Source organism: Haliotis rufescens, unplaced genomic scaffold (assembly GCF_023055435.1).
Source record: "Haliotis rufescens isolate VD_foot unplaced genomic scaffold, xgHalRufe1.0.p SCAF_4, whole genome shotgun sequence".
Classification (NCBI taxonomy): domain Eukaryota; kingdom Metazoa; phylum Mollusca; class Gastropoda; order Lepetellida; family Haliotidae; genus Haliotis; species Haliotis rufescens.
In genome coordinates this window covers 41,793,833-41,809,881 of record NW_025964112.1, presented here as the reverse complement: position 1 = coordinate 41,809,881, position 16,049 = coordinate 41,793,833, and the positions used below count along the sequence as shown (strand labels likewise).

The 16,049-nt window shown below is 40.5% G+C and overlaps 1 protein-coding gene across 2 annotated transcripts; it reads left to right on the top strand.

The window, feature by feature from the left end:
- On the top strand, window positions 1-15,814 carry LOC124135957 (protein adenylyltransferase SelO, mitochondrial-like). Of its 2 annotated transcripts, XM_048381895.1 has the most exons (12): window positions 2-652; window positions 1,817-1,955; window positions 3,522-3,667; window positions 4,130-4,253; window positions 4,858-4,973; window positions 6,303-6,406; window positions 7,171-7,343; window positions 8,666-8,697; window positions 9,686-9,886; window positions 10,769-10,889; window positions 11,925-12,082; window positions 13,518-15,814. In XM_048381895.1, the coding sequence occupies exons 1-12, from the start codon at window positions 174-176 to the stop codon at window positions 13,807-13,809; spliced, it is 2,085 nt and encodes a 694-aa protein (XP_048237852.1). In that variant the 5' UTR covers window positions 2-173; the 3' UTR covers window positions 13,810-15,814. The 2 variants fall into 2 exon arrangements, with proteins under 2 accessions (XP_048237853.1, XP_048237852.1); XM_048381896.1 differs by lacking the exons at window positions 11,925-12,082; window positions 13,518-15,814 and adding an exon at window positions 10,911-11,128 and having other exon boundaries at window positions 1-652; window positions 10,769-10,789.
- The last annotated feature ends 235 nt before the right edge of the window (window positions 15,815-16,049 follow it).

Sequence of the window (16,049 nt, the reverse complement as noted above, 5' to 3'; positions counted from 1 at the left end):
ACAGTAGGTGGCGGGCTGTACTTCCGTTTCCTGTGAAAACAAACCTGTTTTTGGAAAGTTAAGTTAAGAAATTATGTAGCCATAATGGACAATATGCAGGAATGAACTTGCATTATTCACCATATATTTAGTGCACGTAGAATTAAAATCTGGCTTCGTGAGGCGATCTGTCGATGTTAAGGCGACTGACACCATCTGTCATCGCTGAAGTAAGATGTAATAGGCCGAGTCACTGTTTTTCGTCACTGCAAACTTGTTCTCACCCTGGTTTCTTCAAACGCCAAGTGTTCAGAATATTTGCTCCGATAGCAAGAACATTTAGAAAAATGGCAACATTAGAAACACTCAAGTTCGACAATCTTGTCCTACGGGAACTACCGATAGATCCGTGCGAAGAAAAACGAATTCGTCCCGTCACAGGTGCGTGTTTCTCCAAAGTGCAGCCCACCCCTGTAACCAACCCAGAGGTCGTTGTGTATTCAAAATCTGCAATGGAACTGCTAGATCTGCCTGAGAGCGAGCTGACGAGGCCTGATACAGCGGAATACTTCAGTGGAAACAAACTTCTGCCGGGATCGACAACAGCTGCTCATTGCTACTGTGGACATCAGTTTGGAGTTTTTGCCGGACAGCTTGGAGATGGGGCCGCAATGTGTGTACCTCTTCTACAGATGTATTGTATGATTAAGCTAACGACAAGAAAATAACACTGTTATGATCCAACACTCAACACATCATCATATGCCCCTTGTCTTGACTGTTGGATCTCTGTCGCCTCTCACATGGTTTTTACCTTGAATTACAAAACTGGGGGTCCCCCAATAATTAATTTCAAGTCTTTATAGGAAGGTTGAGGGTCCTATAAAAGTAGTTAAATGATGTAGTGTACTGTATTGTAAGATTTTATAATTACTTTAATTACCAGGACTTTATTTTTTCTTGTCAAGAATTTGGCACAATGAATGTCACTGTGCATCCTTAGGGACACACTATATATTGTATCTGTGTCCATTCTCTACTTTTGTGCATACTGGGTAGACATGTCTGCATCGTGTAAAACTCTGGTCTCAAATATATTATTTTGAAATAGACCAATACAGATAACAATGATACTAGTTTCTCAGGTTTTGGACATAATAGAGAAAGATGGCAGTTTGTATAATACATCAAAGCTCTTGGAGATGGTGATTTTAAAAAACATCTGTGTCATCGGCTTGTATCTCATACACTGCAGCAATCTTAAACAAGTATTTTGACAGCAATGAGTATTTGGTGAAATTGTATACACAAATTGGATATGGGCTCTGCTACACTCTAACCAAGTGCAATATAATGACGAAACAATAATTCTTCACATGCCTTTTTTCATGTAATGTTATCACTACCTGTGAAATTCTAGATATGAACATAAATATAAGTTGATGAGTTACTTCATTGACATCAAATTTACAGTATTAAAGAATATTGAGGCCCTTTTTTCTCTTCAGTGATCCCACTCCTGTTTCCAGCCATGACAGAATAATGAGTAAACATGGTAAAAGACAAGTCACCCCGGCAGTGCTGAAATATTAGTCATAATCATCTTGAATTTGGAAATGATTAATTCCTTATTTGATTAAAAACAATTGCTGTTATTTGCTGTGAACACTTTCATGTGTTGAATAGATTTTTTTTGTAATACAACTGAAAAGTTGCTCTGCCTTCATTTCTTCAAACACATATCCAATAACCATAGCAACCAAATATTGTCATGTATGTAATGAAAACATGAATGAATGATGTCAGCATTCCATATCAATCTCTGTTCTTGTGTCAGGTACCTGGGCGAAGTAATCAACAAGAAGGATGAGAGATGGGAGATCCAGTTCAAGGGATCAGGACTTACGCCCTACTCCAGGACTGCTGATGGAAGGAAGGTGCTCAGGAGCACCATCCGAGAATTTCTTTGTAGTGAGGTATAGTAACACTGTCAGAGAGTTTCTTTGTAGCAAGGTACAGTAACACTGTCAGAGAATTTCTTTGTAGCAAGGTACAGTAACACTGTCAGAGAATTTCTTTGTAGTGAGGTACAGTAACACTGTCAGAGAGTTTCTTTGTAGTGAGGTACAGTAACACTGTCAGAGAGTTTCTTTGTAGTGAGGTACAGTAACACTGTCAGAGAGTTTCTTTGTAGCAAGGTACAGTAACACTGTCAGAGAATTTCTTTGTAGCAAGGTACAGTAACACTGTCAGAGAGTTTCTTTGTAGCAAGGTACAGTAACACTGTCAGAGAATTTCTTTGTAGCAAGGTACAGTAACACTGTCAGAGAATTTCTTTGTAGCAAGGTACAGTAACACTGTCAGAGAATTTCTTTGTAGCAAGGTACAGTAACACTGTCAGAGAATTTCTTTGTAGCAAGGTACAGTAACACTGTCAGAGAATTTCTTTGTAGCAAGGTACAGTAACACTGTCAGAGAATTTCTTTGTAGCAAGGTACAGTAACACTGTCAGAGAATTTCTTTGTAGCAAGGTACAGTAACACTGTAAGAGAATTTCTTTGTAGCAAGGTACAGTAACACTGTCAGAGAATTTCTTTGTAGCAAGGTACAGTAACACTGTCAGAGAATATCTTTGTAGCAAGGTACAGTAACACTGTCAGAGAATTTCTTTGTAGCAAGGTACAGTAAGACTGTCAGAGAATTTCTTTGTAGCAAGGTACAGTAAGACTGTCGGAGAATTTCTTTGTTGTAAGGTACGGTGTGACTGTCAGAGAATTTCTTTGTAGTGAGGTTGAGTATCACTATTGGATATGCAATGGTTTTACATAGGATCATTGGTCTTCAGATGCTGAAGGGGGCACTGGTGGCCCAGTCATCTAAGTCTCTGCGGATTCGTTGTGCAGAGTTGCGTCCCTTGGGCATGCGAGAAACCTATGATTGTGGGTTCGAATCCCGGTTTGCCCCAATTATGTTTCTAGGTTTGTCAGCACCATACCCGTGCCCGTGGGTTTTACCAAAGCGGTAAACGTCTTAGACCTGCATCACTTGGGGCTTTCCTCCCACATTAAGCTGACACGCCGTGATATATCTGGAATACTGTTCAAAGAGGCGTTAAACCCAACTCACTCATTCAGATGCACAACCTTTTGTATTTGATCCCAATAACCATGTCTCTGTGATTTGCACGATGAACATGGAGCCTTATGAGCTGTTTATAACATTATCTCTTTTACTGATATTGATCAGTGTGGACCCATTTCCTATTTATTCCTATAGCATTGTAACCGGTACTGAAAATAGCTCTTGTCAAAACTAGAAATACAGTACTTCATATTTTGACAAATTTTTACATTTCTAAATTTTGTGATTTTATTTTATTAATGATCAAATCATCTTAGCCAATAACAGTAAAAAAAGCATTCTTAGAATTATGAGGTTGCAAATATTTGATAAATTTAGGTGAGCTACAGAGCCCGCTCATGGCTCTGATATTATTCTGTAACAGTTACCAATGGTTACATGAAGTGTCATGTCATCCCCAGGCAATGCATCACCTTGGTGTCCCCACTACACGGGGAGGGACGTGTGTGACATCAGACACGACGGTCATCAGGGACATCTTCTACAACGGCAATCCTAAGGAGGAGAAGTGCACCATTGTCCTTAGAATAGCTCCAACGTTCTTGAGGTCAGTGCCATGGGTCTTGTTATTTGTGTTTGTACCAGACATATTTGGGATGATCGGGGTTAGCCTTTAGGAGAAAGGTTTCTCTCATCATGCCAAAGACCCGGGTTCAATTCCCCTTATGGATAGAGTGTGTGAGCCCATTTCTGGTGTCTCTTCCCCTCCTACCTCCCCTATGTTAAGCGTACATATGGGGGTAGGCAACACAAGAAATATCATCCTGCTCAAATATGGAATATAGAATACTATTCTATGGGGAGTCGAATCAATATTTAATAGTGCTTTCCTTCACCTACAATACATGAATAGAATTTATTCAAGTTTCTGTTGTGTTCCTTAGTCCTTGATGTCTCACCTCATTAAGCTGAAAATTTGCAGATGCAGAATCAAATATTATTCACTCACTTGTCACAGACAAGCAGACCATTTCTGGGGTCCATTTTACTGAGGATTTTAATTTTGCAGGTTTGGATCTTTTGAAATCTTTAAACCCACTGACCCAGAGTCTGGTCGGAAAGGTCCTAGTGTCGGCAAGACAGAGCTGCTGCATCAGATGCTGGAATACACCATCAAGACATTCTACACAGAGGTACACGTTTCACAACACCAACATGATAACACTAATGCAAGTGATGCCCTAAGACTAGACATGATAATAATCTTTTGTGGAAATTCTTTTGTTTTACTGTGCAGAGTTGTGTCTAGGCATGCCAGAACCTATGATCGTAGGTTCTAATCCCAGTTCGCCTGGATTGTGTTTCTAGGTTTGACAGCACCATACACTTGCTTGTGGGTTTTACAAAATCGGGAAATGTCTAAGACCTGTATCATTTCGGGTTGTTCTCCCGCAGTAAGATGACACACCGTGATATAACTGGAATATTGTTCAAAGTGGCATTAAAACCAACTCACTGACTCACAAAAATTAAAATGGCTACATACTTGAGGCCATCATGTACATTTAAGCTTGTAACATAAACAAATGTACTTCCATATCTATGCAATTTGCACAAGATGTGTTGGAGATAATAAGGTTTACAAAGGGTAATGAGTATTTTGGATTCACTCAAATGAACATGATAAAAGGATTATTTTCTGCTTCCAACATATTCTTAGACATTTGAAAAGCCAATGCCTGAGTACCAACTGTTTTCATTTTTCCGGCTAATCTAGAATAATAACTAACTCTACAGATTTGGGAAGCACACAATGCAGTGAAACAGACGATGTACCTGGAGTTCTTTAAGGAGGTTGTGAGGCGAACAGCCAGACTAGTGGCAGAGTGGCAGTGCGTGGGCTGGTGTCATGGGTGAGTTTCTCCATTGTACACTTCTGTACAGCCAGATTAGTGGGATGGGTGAGTTTCTCCACTGTACTCTTCTGTACAGCCAGATTAGTGGGAGGGTGTGTGATGGGTGAGTTTCTCCACCGTACACTCCTGTACAGCCAGATTAGTGGGAGTGAGTGTGATGGGTGAGATTCTCCACCGTACACTCCTGTACAGCCAGATTAGTGGGAGTGTGTGTGATGGGTGAGTTTCTCCACTGTACGCTCCTGTACAGCCAGATTAGTGGGAGTGAGTGTGATGGGTGAGATTCTCCACTGTACACTTGTGTACAGCCAAGTTAGTGGGAGGGTGTGTGTGATGGGTGAGTTTCTCCGCTGTACACTTGTGTACAGCCAGATTAGTGGGAGGGTATGTGTGATGGGTGAGTTTCTCCACTGTACACTTGTGTACAGCCAAGTTAGTGGGAGGGTGTGTGTGATGGGTGAGTTTCTCCGCTGTACACTTGTGTACAGCCAGATTAGTGGGAGTGTGTGTGTGATGGGTGAGTTTCTCCACTGTACTCTTCTGTACAGCCAGATTAGTGGAAGTGTGTGTGTGATGGGTGAGTTTCTCCACTGTACACTTCTGTACAGCCAGATTAGTGGGAGTGAGTGTGATTGGTGAGATTCTCCACCGTACACTCCAGTACAGCCAGATTAGTGGGAGCGTGTGTGTGATGGGTGAGTTTCTCCACCATATGCTCCAGTACAGCCAGATTAGTGGGAGTGTGTGTGTGATGGGTGAGATTTTCCACCGTACACTCCAGTACAGCCAGATTAGTGGGAGTGTGTGTGTGATGGGTGAGTTTCTCCACCATACGCTCCAGTACAGCCAGATTAGTGGGAGTGTGTGTGTGATGGGTGGGTTTCTCCACCATACGCTCCAGTACAGCCAGATTAGTGGGAGTGTGTGTGTGATGGGTGAGTTTCTCCACCATACGCTCCAGTAGAGCCAGATTAGTGGGAGTGTGTGTGTGATGGGTGGGTTTCTCCACCATACGCTCCAGTACAGCCAGATTAGTGGGAGTGTGTGTGTGATGGGTGAGTTACTCCACCATACATTCCTGTACAGCCAGATTAGTGGGAGGGTGTGTGATGGGTGAGTTTTTCCACTGTACACTCCTCTACAGACAGATAAGTGGGATGGTGTGGGCTGGTGTCGTGGGTGAGTTCCTCCACTGTACAACCAGTCAGGAGATTACTGGCCACAGTGTCAGCTGCACTATCCAGCCAGGTACAGGAAAAGTCTAGCAATTATTATCATAAGACCCTATGATGTACACTGACTAATGAAATCACCTTTGTGTTCTAGTGTGTTGAATACAGACAACATGAGCATTGTAGGACTCACCATCGATTATGGCCCCTATGGTTTCATGGACAAGTTTGATCCCAACTTCATCTGCAATGGCTCAGGTAAGATTAATAGAGATCATTAGGATAAAACCATGCTGTGTGTTAATGTAGAGCTAGGTTACTTGTAGATTTAACTGTGATAAATAAACCGTGGAACCAAACATGCATAAACTGAACATATCATGATTCAACAATTTAGTGAATATGTGATCACTGTTCTTGAGTTTTAATGAAGTATCTCCAGTACCTCAAGTTATGACTGTGAGTGAATGAATTCTACGTATAAGAACCCAGAATTCTGTATCTATTTACCCTGTTGTTTATGTTACTCTGTACAACCTATATTCTGGAAATAAAGAATGGAGAAAAAAGAAAAAAAAGGTAGTTGCCATGGTTACAGACATTGGATGTTGCTCATAATGTCAACCGCTGGTTTACCTGTTTCTTCTGTATCGAACCAATGACCATGTATTGAATTCATTGATTTATATACTTATGTGTAATTTGCCACACATTGACTTAACTGTGACAATGCAGGAATGAGTGTTCACTTTATCACCAAGTAACACCTATACAAGGTGAGAGACTGAACTCAGTGACTAAACATGTATTCAAACATATAACGCATCAGTTATCTAATACTTAAGCCAGATCAGAGGATAGCTAAGGCTAGTGGTAAAAGACTTCACAAGTCGTCCCGAAACCTGGGCTTGTTTGCCAAACATTTTTTATATTTATATATTCCAGAAAACATAAGCTTTTGTGCAGGTTGGTTGTGTAGTATTGGCTGGTGTATGTGTACAACGTGATGGTTTTGTGTGTAGATGATGGCGGTAGATACACGTACAAGAATCAACCAGAAGTCTGCAAGTGGAATTGTGTGAAACTTGCAGAGGCTATAAAGGATGCTATTCCTCTCCCCGTTACCCGGCCAGCAGTGGATGAAGTGTTTGATGAAGTGTATGCTGACCATTACAAGATGAAGATGAGGAAGAAGGTGAGAATGATGATGGATGAGGGTGTTAAGTAGGGCTGGGACAGGTAACTTGGGTACTCGGGGTCGGGTGGGTACTGAGAAGGACCCGGGTACCCACAGGACTACCCAGACCCGTGGTTAGTCATGTGATATATTGTTTAATGCCGAAAATGATCTAGAATTATATGGTTACACTACATGTCACTAATATTTGCATTTCTTTCTGATTATGCACCCATTCCTTCTGACTTTTGTACTTTTGAATAAAGATAAGACTTCAGTCAACTTCAGTGCATGCATGACCAGATCGTTTTATACCTGTATCTAAATACATATTGTACAGGGCTATGGTCAAACTATTCCCAATCGGACATTTTGTCGGGTAATAGGGTCGGGTAATAGGGGGGTGGGTACCTGGGTAGTAAATTTGTACTCGTCCCAGCCCTACATATATCAGGATACATATATCAGGGTCAAATTAATCGCCTACTCTTTGGTCTGGGGCCACAGTTGGAGCATGACCTAATGAAACTGTGCCCAATCAAATGACATATTATCGCTTCTGTAACAGTTTGTAGGGAACGAGAAATATTTCACAAGTCTCATTGAGTAGGCTGTGACAGCTGTGATTAAGACTCTCAAGGTAAAAGTCATGTTATCATTTCATCCTGTGGGAAACCCATCCTTCACCTTGATATAGTAGGGTGGCCCAGTCGTCTTAGGCCCCACGATTCCCTGTGCAGAGTTGCGTCCCTTGGGCACACCAGAAACCTATGATTATGGGTTTGAATCCCGGTTCGCCCTGATTATGTTTCTAGGTTTGTCAGCACCATACCCGTGCTCGTGGATTTCACTGAAGTGGTAAACGTCTGGGACCTGCATCACTTGGGGCTTTCCTCCCACATTAAGCTGACACACCGTGATATAACTGGAATACTGTTAAAAGCAGTGTTAAACCCAACTCACTCACTCACTCACTTGATATACTGGGGCATGATGGAGAACAGGAACTGAACTGAAGCCTCTGCTATCATTTTTGATATCAATATTATTATGAACACACAATGCCATTTAGAAAGTTGTCAAAAGTCACAAATGTTTATTTGGGATAACACTTTCTTTGTAAAGAACAGATTCTCATTCTTTTTCCAGTCCAGGATTCAAACCCACACTGCCTGGCTGAGGCACCTAATCGCTAGCACACAAAATCAGTGATCTAACCAACACAGCCACTGAGGCTTCCTTGATTTGTTACATCAATATTATTATTAATGTGTTTCTGAACACTTTAACTCATTTTTTCCTTACTGGACATTAAAATTGCATTGTGGTTCTTCCTCTAGCTGGGCCTGATGAAGGAATTACCAGAAGATGGGTAAGTTACTTCCCTTGTCCGTAGCAAAAGGTGACTGCTTGTAAGAGGGGACTAACGGGATCGGGTGGTCAGACTCGCTGACTTGGTTGATGCATGTCATCATTTCCCAATTGCTTTGATTGATGCCTATGATGTCAATCACTGGATTGTCTGGTCAAGACTTGATTATTTACAGACCGACGTCATATAGCTGGAATATTGCTGAGTGCCGTGTTAAACAAGAAAGAAACAAATAAAATGTATGTCAATAAAAATGGGAATTTATGATTCAAGAAGTATAGTTAATACCACATTAAGATATACAGTAAACTTCGCTAATAACAAACACGCTTATAACCAACTGACGGATATAACAAACTGTTTTTGGTCTGCTGTATATACTGTACATATGCTTATAACAAACTATGGTCATAACAAACTAAAATTAGTGGTCCCTTTGAGTTTGTAATAACCGTAGTTTACTATATTATAAGATCAGTTCCCACTATATACAGTCAAAATAATGGCACCATACCAAAGTCTACAACATGTAGCGGTGCGGAGTTGCATCCCTTTGGCATATGATCCTATGATCCTGGTTTCAAATCAGTTTGTCCAGATTATATATCATACCCATGCTCCTGGTTTTCCCCCAAAGTGATAAACATCTAAGACCTGCATCACTTCAGACTGCAACAAGGGCAGTTGGGTAGCCTAGTGGCTTAAGAAATAGCTCATCACGCTGAAGACCTGGGATTCGATTCCCGACATGGGTACAATGTGTGAAGCCCATTTCTGATGTTCCCCACCATGATGTTGCTGCAATATTGCTAAAAGCAACATGAAATTAAACTCGCTCGCTCGCTCACTCACTCACTCACTCACTCACTCACTCACTCACTCACCCCAATCAAGCCAACACCCACTACAATCAAGCTACATGTCATGATGTAGCTTGTGTACTTTTCAAAGCACCGCCACCATACTCACTCTCTTAATTTACGGACAGCGATCTGGTGGAGTTGTTGATGGACACCATGCAGGCCACAAGCTGTGACTTCACCAACAGTTTCCGCTGCCTGAGTCGAGTGTCCCTGCCCGGCGGTGCCACAGCGGAACAGGATCTGCAGGATGTCACCGACTACCTTCTGACCCAGTGCACCACGGTAGAGGAGCTGAGGAAGGCCAACCAGACACAGATGGACCCCAGGTCAGATTTTGTGTAAAAGAAACGGAGTGAACAAAACTGAGAATTAATTCATTTGGAAATATATTAATATTACCCTTAAGGTCAGGGTGATTGTGTGTAATAACTTCCTGATATTTGCATGTGCATTTTAATTATTCTCAATGCTGATTGGTCAGTTGAAACCATGACATCACAGTGCTTCTTTGTCAAGAAAATGACGATATTATATCATCCATTTTTTGTGACATCACAAACTGATTACATTTTGTCATCTGAACAATAGGCTGCCTTCATTGAAATTTCTCTGTAGGGTTGACATTTCATACATTTTGTCTTCATTTCTGTTCTGAGTAATATATAGAAAACCTTACTCAAAACTCCAATTAATGGATTATCTGTAATTCCTCAAAGCTCGTTGGTATTCTATAAATATGCGTATAATCACATACCTCAAGGGTTTCTTCATATCACCCCTTTCAAGTTTCAAGTTTACTTCTTTTTGTAAGAAAATGTTGGTCCTGAAATAACATTTCAACAAAGACAATTATAATCATATACAGTGTCATAAACAATAGATGACTTTGATTATCCATGACAACAATCCGACATTATATTCCTAAAGGACACTTCACAAACAAAATGGGGGCAGTAGGGTAGCCCTGGGGTTAAAGCTTTTGCTCGTCACACTGAAGGCCCACGTTCGATTCCACACATGGGTACGATAGGTAAACCTCATTTCTGGTGTCACCTTCCGTGATATTGCTGGAATATTGCTAAAAGTTAGTAGGAAGCATATATTTATTTTCTGTTAGACCAATTAAAAATAATTCTCTGATGTGGGAGGGAATATCGATTACTCCAGACCATGTCCCTGATCTCTGTGTTTTGTCCTGATTCTTCCAGACAGCTGCAGATGCTCATGATGTTGAGTCAGTCTAACCCAGGCCTGCTCCCCATGCTGGGCCGTGGCTTCCTGTCTTTCACCAAGGAGCTGGAGAGGATGGAGAAACAGGAAGAGATGAAGGTGAGTCCATCTAGTAGTGATGTTGAGTCAGTCTAACCCAGGCCTGCTCCCCATGCTTGGCCGTGGCTTCCTGTCTTTCACCAAGGAGCTGGAGAGGATGGAGAAACAGGAAGAGATGAAGGTGAGTCCATCTAGTAGTGATGTTGAGTCAGTCTAACCCAGGCCTGCTCCCCATGCTTGGCCGTGGCTTCCTGTCTTTCACCAAGGAGCTGGAGAGGATGGAGAAACAGGAAGAGATGAAGGTGGGTCCATCTAGTAGTGATGTTGAGCCAGTCTAACCCAGGCCTGCTCCCCATGCTTGGCCGTGGCTTCCTGTCTTTCACCAAGGAGCTGGAGAGGATGGAGAAACAGGAAGAGATGAAGGTGAGTCCATCTAGTAGTGATGTTGAGCCAGTCTCACCCAGGCCTCCTTGCCATGTTTGCTAGGGCCACTTTGGATAGAGAGGATGTATTTACCACAAACATCCTCCAAATGTTTCAGTTTCTATGTAAAAGTTATGTTGAGGAAGGACATATACAGACAACCTTAGTTAATCAAATATATTAATATAATTAAACTAAAAATTATCTTCTTTGTGTCAAGGCTTTTTATGCTTTGTGAGGATTTGTAAAACTCTTGGTGACTTGGTTCCTGTAAGGGACAGGTCAGAAAAACATTCAAAGTAACAATACATTCCTAGTGTGTTACAGAGACTAAGCAACCACTTTAGTGCTTTGCCATATCTGTTAGGGGCCACAGGGGGCCCATTTATCCTAGGAGCCACAATACGCTGTGCAGAGCTGCGTCCCTTTGGTATGCAGTACCTATATTTGTTGTTCGAAATCCTGTTCGCCCTGTTTATGTGTCTTGGTTTGTCAGTTTGTGGGTTTCACCAAAGTGATAACACGTCTGAGGCCTGCATCACATCAGGATTTTCTCCCTTCATTAAGCTAACATGCTGTGATATAACTGTAATACTGTTCAAAACAATGTTAAACCAAACTCACTCATATCTATAACCTCTGTCTTGAGAATTCTTTTTGAACTGTTCCCAGGATCTGACACAAGAAATAAAGGAAGGAAAAGACCGAGATGCTTGGACCAAATGGCTGACGAAGTACATGGGGCGACTTGCACAGGAGGTGGCGGGGGAGCAAGATGTGGAGGCTGTCAACCGGAGAAGGGTGGAGCTCATGAACAGCAACAACCCCAGGTGAGACCATCAAGTCTCGAGGCCTTGACAAAGTACTCACAGCTTTATTCCAGATAGTCAGTAAATGGGTTGGAGGTGGTTATTCCGTGTATTCTAAAATGTCCATGACAGAGAATAATCAGTCTCTTTTATCTTTCCAAACTGATTCCATTGGTGTTAAAGGCTAAATAGCTGTGAAAATTGTATGAATGGATCACTGACAGGGATCTTTTTAATTGTATTGATTCCCATTTAATTTATTTTTTTATACCCCCGACCTAAAATGTCGGGGGTATATATTATAGTTATACCAAGGTTCTATCCGTCCGTCTGTCCGTCCGTCCATCCGAAAACTTTGTCTGCGCGATTTCTCTTAAACTATTCAGTGGATTCATCTCAAACTTAGTAAATATAATCTATGTCATATGGAGGGGTGCAGTCAAAAGAATTATTTTTTTAATTAATTTTTCAAACCCTAAGCCTATCCTAGCAATTTAATTTGAAACTACCGACACACTAGGCGGGTTGGGGGTATTAGTGAGCCAAGCTCACTTTTGCTCTTGTTTATAAAGAAATAGAATTATTAAATCAATTTTGAAACATAGGTTTTGTAATTAATAAATTATCTTTTTAGACTTGGTTGAAGGAAATTAGTTAACTTGGATTGTTAGTGGCTGTACCCTTGATGGGGGTTGAAGAAGTGTAAAATGATTGTCCCCCAGAGAGGGTATGTAAGACCACGTCATTCGGAGTAATTTTTACCTGCCACATTTTTAATCGTACAATATGTGTTCATTTAACTTTGGCTAAATTTGACAATAATTGCCAAAACCTGAAGGGATGATGTAAACCTGGGGTCCATGCAGGTAGCAAAAGTACTGTAAGTCCCCATGGACCCTAGCATGGTGATCCACCTTCAGCTGCTGGCAATCTATAGCCCTTTTTTATTATGTATTGTTACATGTAGTGATATCTTTTTATGGTTTTATGCTAGTTTTAAATATTAATCTGTGATAATATAGTTATTTTACTGTCCATCGTTTTTTATTTATTTGATCTAAATATATGTATTTTCAATGTATCACTTCTCGTCACATTATGGCTGAAATGTTATCAATGTGATGTTAAATATTAACACACTCACTCACACTATCAGTGATGACTACAGCACCCAACAGTCACAAAGTTTGCATAATAAAAGCATGTGTTTGTACCCATGGTCTGTGTTGGTACAGTAACCATCTTTACCTGATCCAATTGTTTCATCTGCACCACATAATGTCTTCTGTGATGTCATGAACTGTGGATGATGTCATATTCAATTGTAAGAATGCACTGACAGTACAAACAATTGAAACAATCACTTGGGGCACAATGCATTCCCCATCTTATGACAAATAGATGTTAATAAGCACACAATGATATATAGTTTCAATGTCAATCCTTTGATGTTCAGGATCGTCTTGCGCAACTACATCGCCCAGAATGCAATAGCTTCAGCCGAGAAGGGAGACTACTCTGAAGTGAAACGAGTGTTGAAACTCCTGGAGGACCCATACAGTTCAGAAATCGATGCAGCTGACCTTGTTTCAAAGTCACAAGAAGGTGAAAAGTCTGTCACCACAGATGATGGTGCAGCATCTTCATCAAATGAAAACGCAGATGGGGCCCGAACGTTCACAGAACAGATGTACGACAACAAGCCTCCTATGTGGTCAATGGATCTTCGAGTCACTTGATCTTCATAATCATCTTGCAGGTCCTTCACGACTGCTCTTGCCCCTTCCAAGAATGTCAGCTAATACTTCTGGAATCCTTGAAGTCAGTAAGAATGTACTAGCCAATTGTTGGACCAAACATATTTTGATGCAGTTGTGTTTTTTCAATTTTATTATAGTGAAAAAATGCTTTATTGCAAGGTTTGGTTTGATATTGTTGTTAGTACTGATTCAAGACTATGGTTCCAATAAGAACAGAATCCTGATATTCTTTGAAGAGTTTGGCAATGAAGTTGTCAGTAAGTCCTGCAAGATTCGTTCAGAGGACTGATTCTGTTGATCACCTTCACATTACACTGAAGTTTGCTGGTCAGTCCTACAGATAACAAGGGGGAATCTCTTTAAATTTTGATATATTTTTCTGAATATTTTAGGTTTTATTATTAATCTTTTGAAACAAATGGGTTATATTTGTGAGTCAGGATTCCCCCTTGTTACACTCTTTCAGGATGTTCAGATTGGTTGCACAAATGAAATCTGCCCATGAACAGATAACTTGGCATTGAGAACTTGCAAATACATCTTTAAGAACAATATTAGAAAGCTCAACTCTTATCTGTTGTGCAATATTGATTCACGAAGTGTTTCCATGCTCCTGTTTTTTTTTTGGGGGGGGGGTTTTGCTTGTTCAAAGTAGTATGTATAGGGTAATCAAATAAACAGTTGTGTACCATCAACCTGGGAAAGGGTCTCCCTACAAATACAAGAATACAAACTCCTATTGCAGACATGTTAAGGGAAGTAACTGCATTCTATATTGGATAGCATTGTTTTAAGTATTAGATTTTTTTTGATTTTTTGGAAAATGGAAATAAAAACGAAATGTGCGGCAGACTTTTTATGATGATGCAGAGGTGCCCGAGGACCAAGACTATCATTTCTTTTGGCCTTAGGCTTATGTTAGTCTCAGACAACAAATTTACCACATTTGTTTGAGAAGTGGCACTTAAAATCTTGTATTCAATATGTTAACTGTTGCAAGATAATTCCATGAATTTGGGTTGTATATTCTATTGGCAATTGATCTGGTTAGGGGCAGGTGGTTTGTGGTGATGACGATACTGGGGACAACTCCTTCACGAGAAACCAGTGTTTGATAACAACCAATCTCAACATCCTCACCCAACACTATTAGACAATTTTTAGGGGATGTTTAGACAGAGTATGTGTACTTTATGTAGCTTTGTTTAAATTCGGTTTACAGTTGAGACTTTTTAATGTCTTACGCTTTTTTTTATAGACTTTTACACGGGTCAGATGTGTATGATTTACAGAAAACGTTGCACAACATAACCTTTTTGTTGATACATGTAGAGACCTATATACGTTGTAAAATATGCTTCCAGATCTGTTGCTATGAATATTGAAAGGTGCTCACACCATGTTAACCAGAATAAAGGTAATCATATCACAATACCACTCAAGTTAACAGAGCAAGGAAAAATATTTAAAAAATATCTATTTGATGACTTCCAAGATGCGTAGTTGCTGTATAGTAAACCATTGTTAGTCATAACTGCTGAGGATTATTCAAAGGTGTGTTGTACTTGCTTGAGATTAAGATTGTATGTTATTGTATAAACTGGTTGTTTGTAATGCTGCTCTCAGCAATATTCTAGCTATGCGATAGCGGTCTGTAAATAATAGTCTGGACCAGACAATCCAGTGCTTGACATGAGCGGCGATCTATACGCGGTTGGGATACAATGACAAGCATCAACCAAGTCCACACGAGTCTGACCACCCGATCCTGTTGATCGCCTCTTACAGCAATCATGGGATTCTGAAGACCTCTACAGCGATATTTGTATATACAGAATATTGTATACATACATGTATGTTATATCCTTATCCTGGTGTTCCTTTAGAAACCTAGACCAAATATATGTATTTGTTGTGAAAATCCAAAATTTCATTAATATTCAGCCATAGCAGTGTCAAGAGTCTCGTAGAATAAAAGATTGTTGTATTTTCATTACTGACTTTGACTTACAGACTTCAGTGTCAGGTCCAAAACAATCTGCCATCTGTGGCAGCTACAACAGGGTTCAATGCATTCAAAGCATGTCACAAAAGTTGGTGACCAGCAGAACACACAAGTATTAAGTAGTATTCACAATTACAAGCTGATATCAATCATTCAAGTAGCCTGAATAGTCATTACATGTACAAGGACACCTTCTAGAAGCCTGATGTTCTGCAAGCCCTCA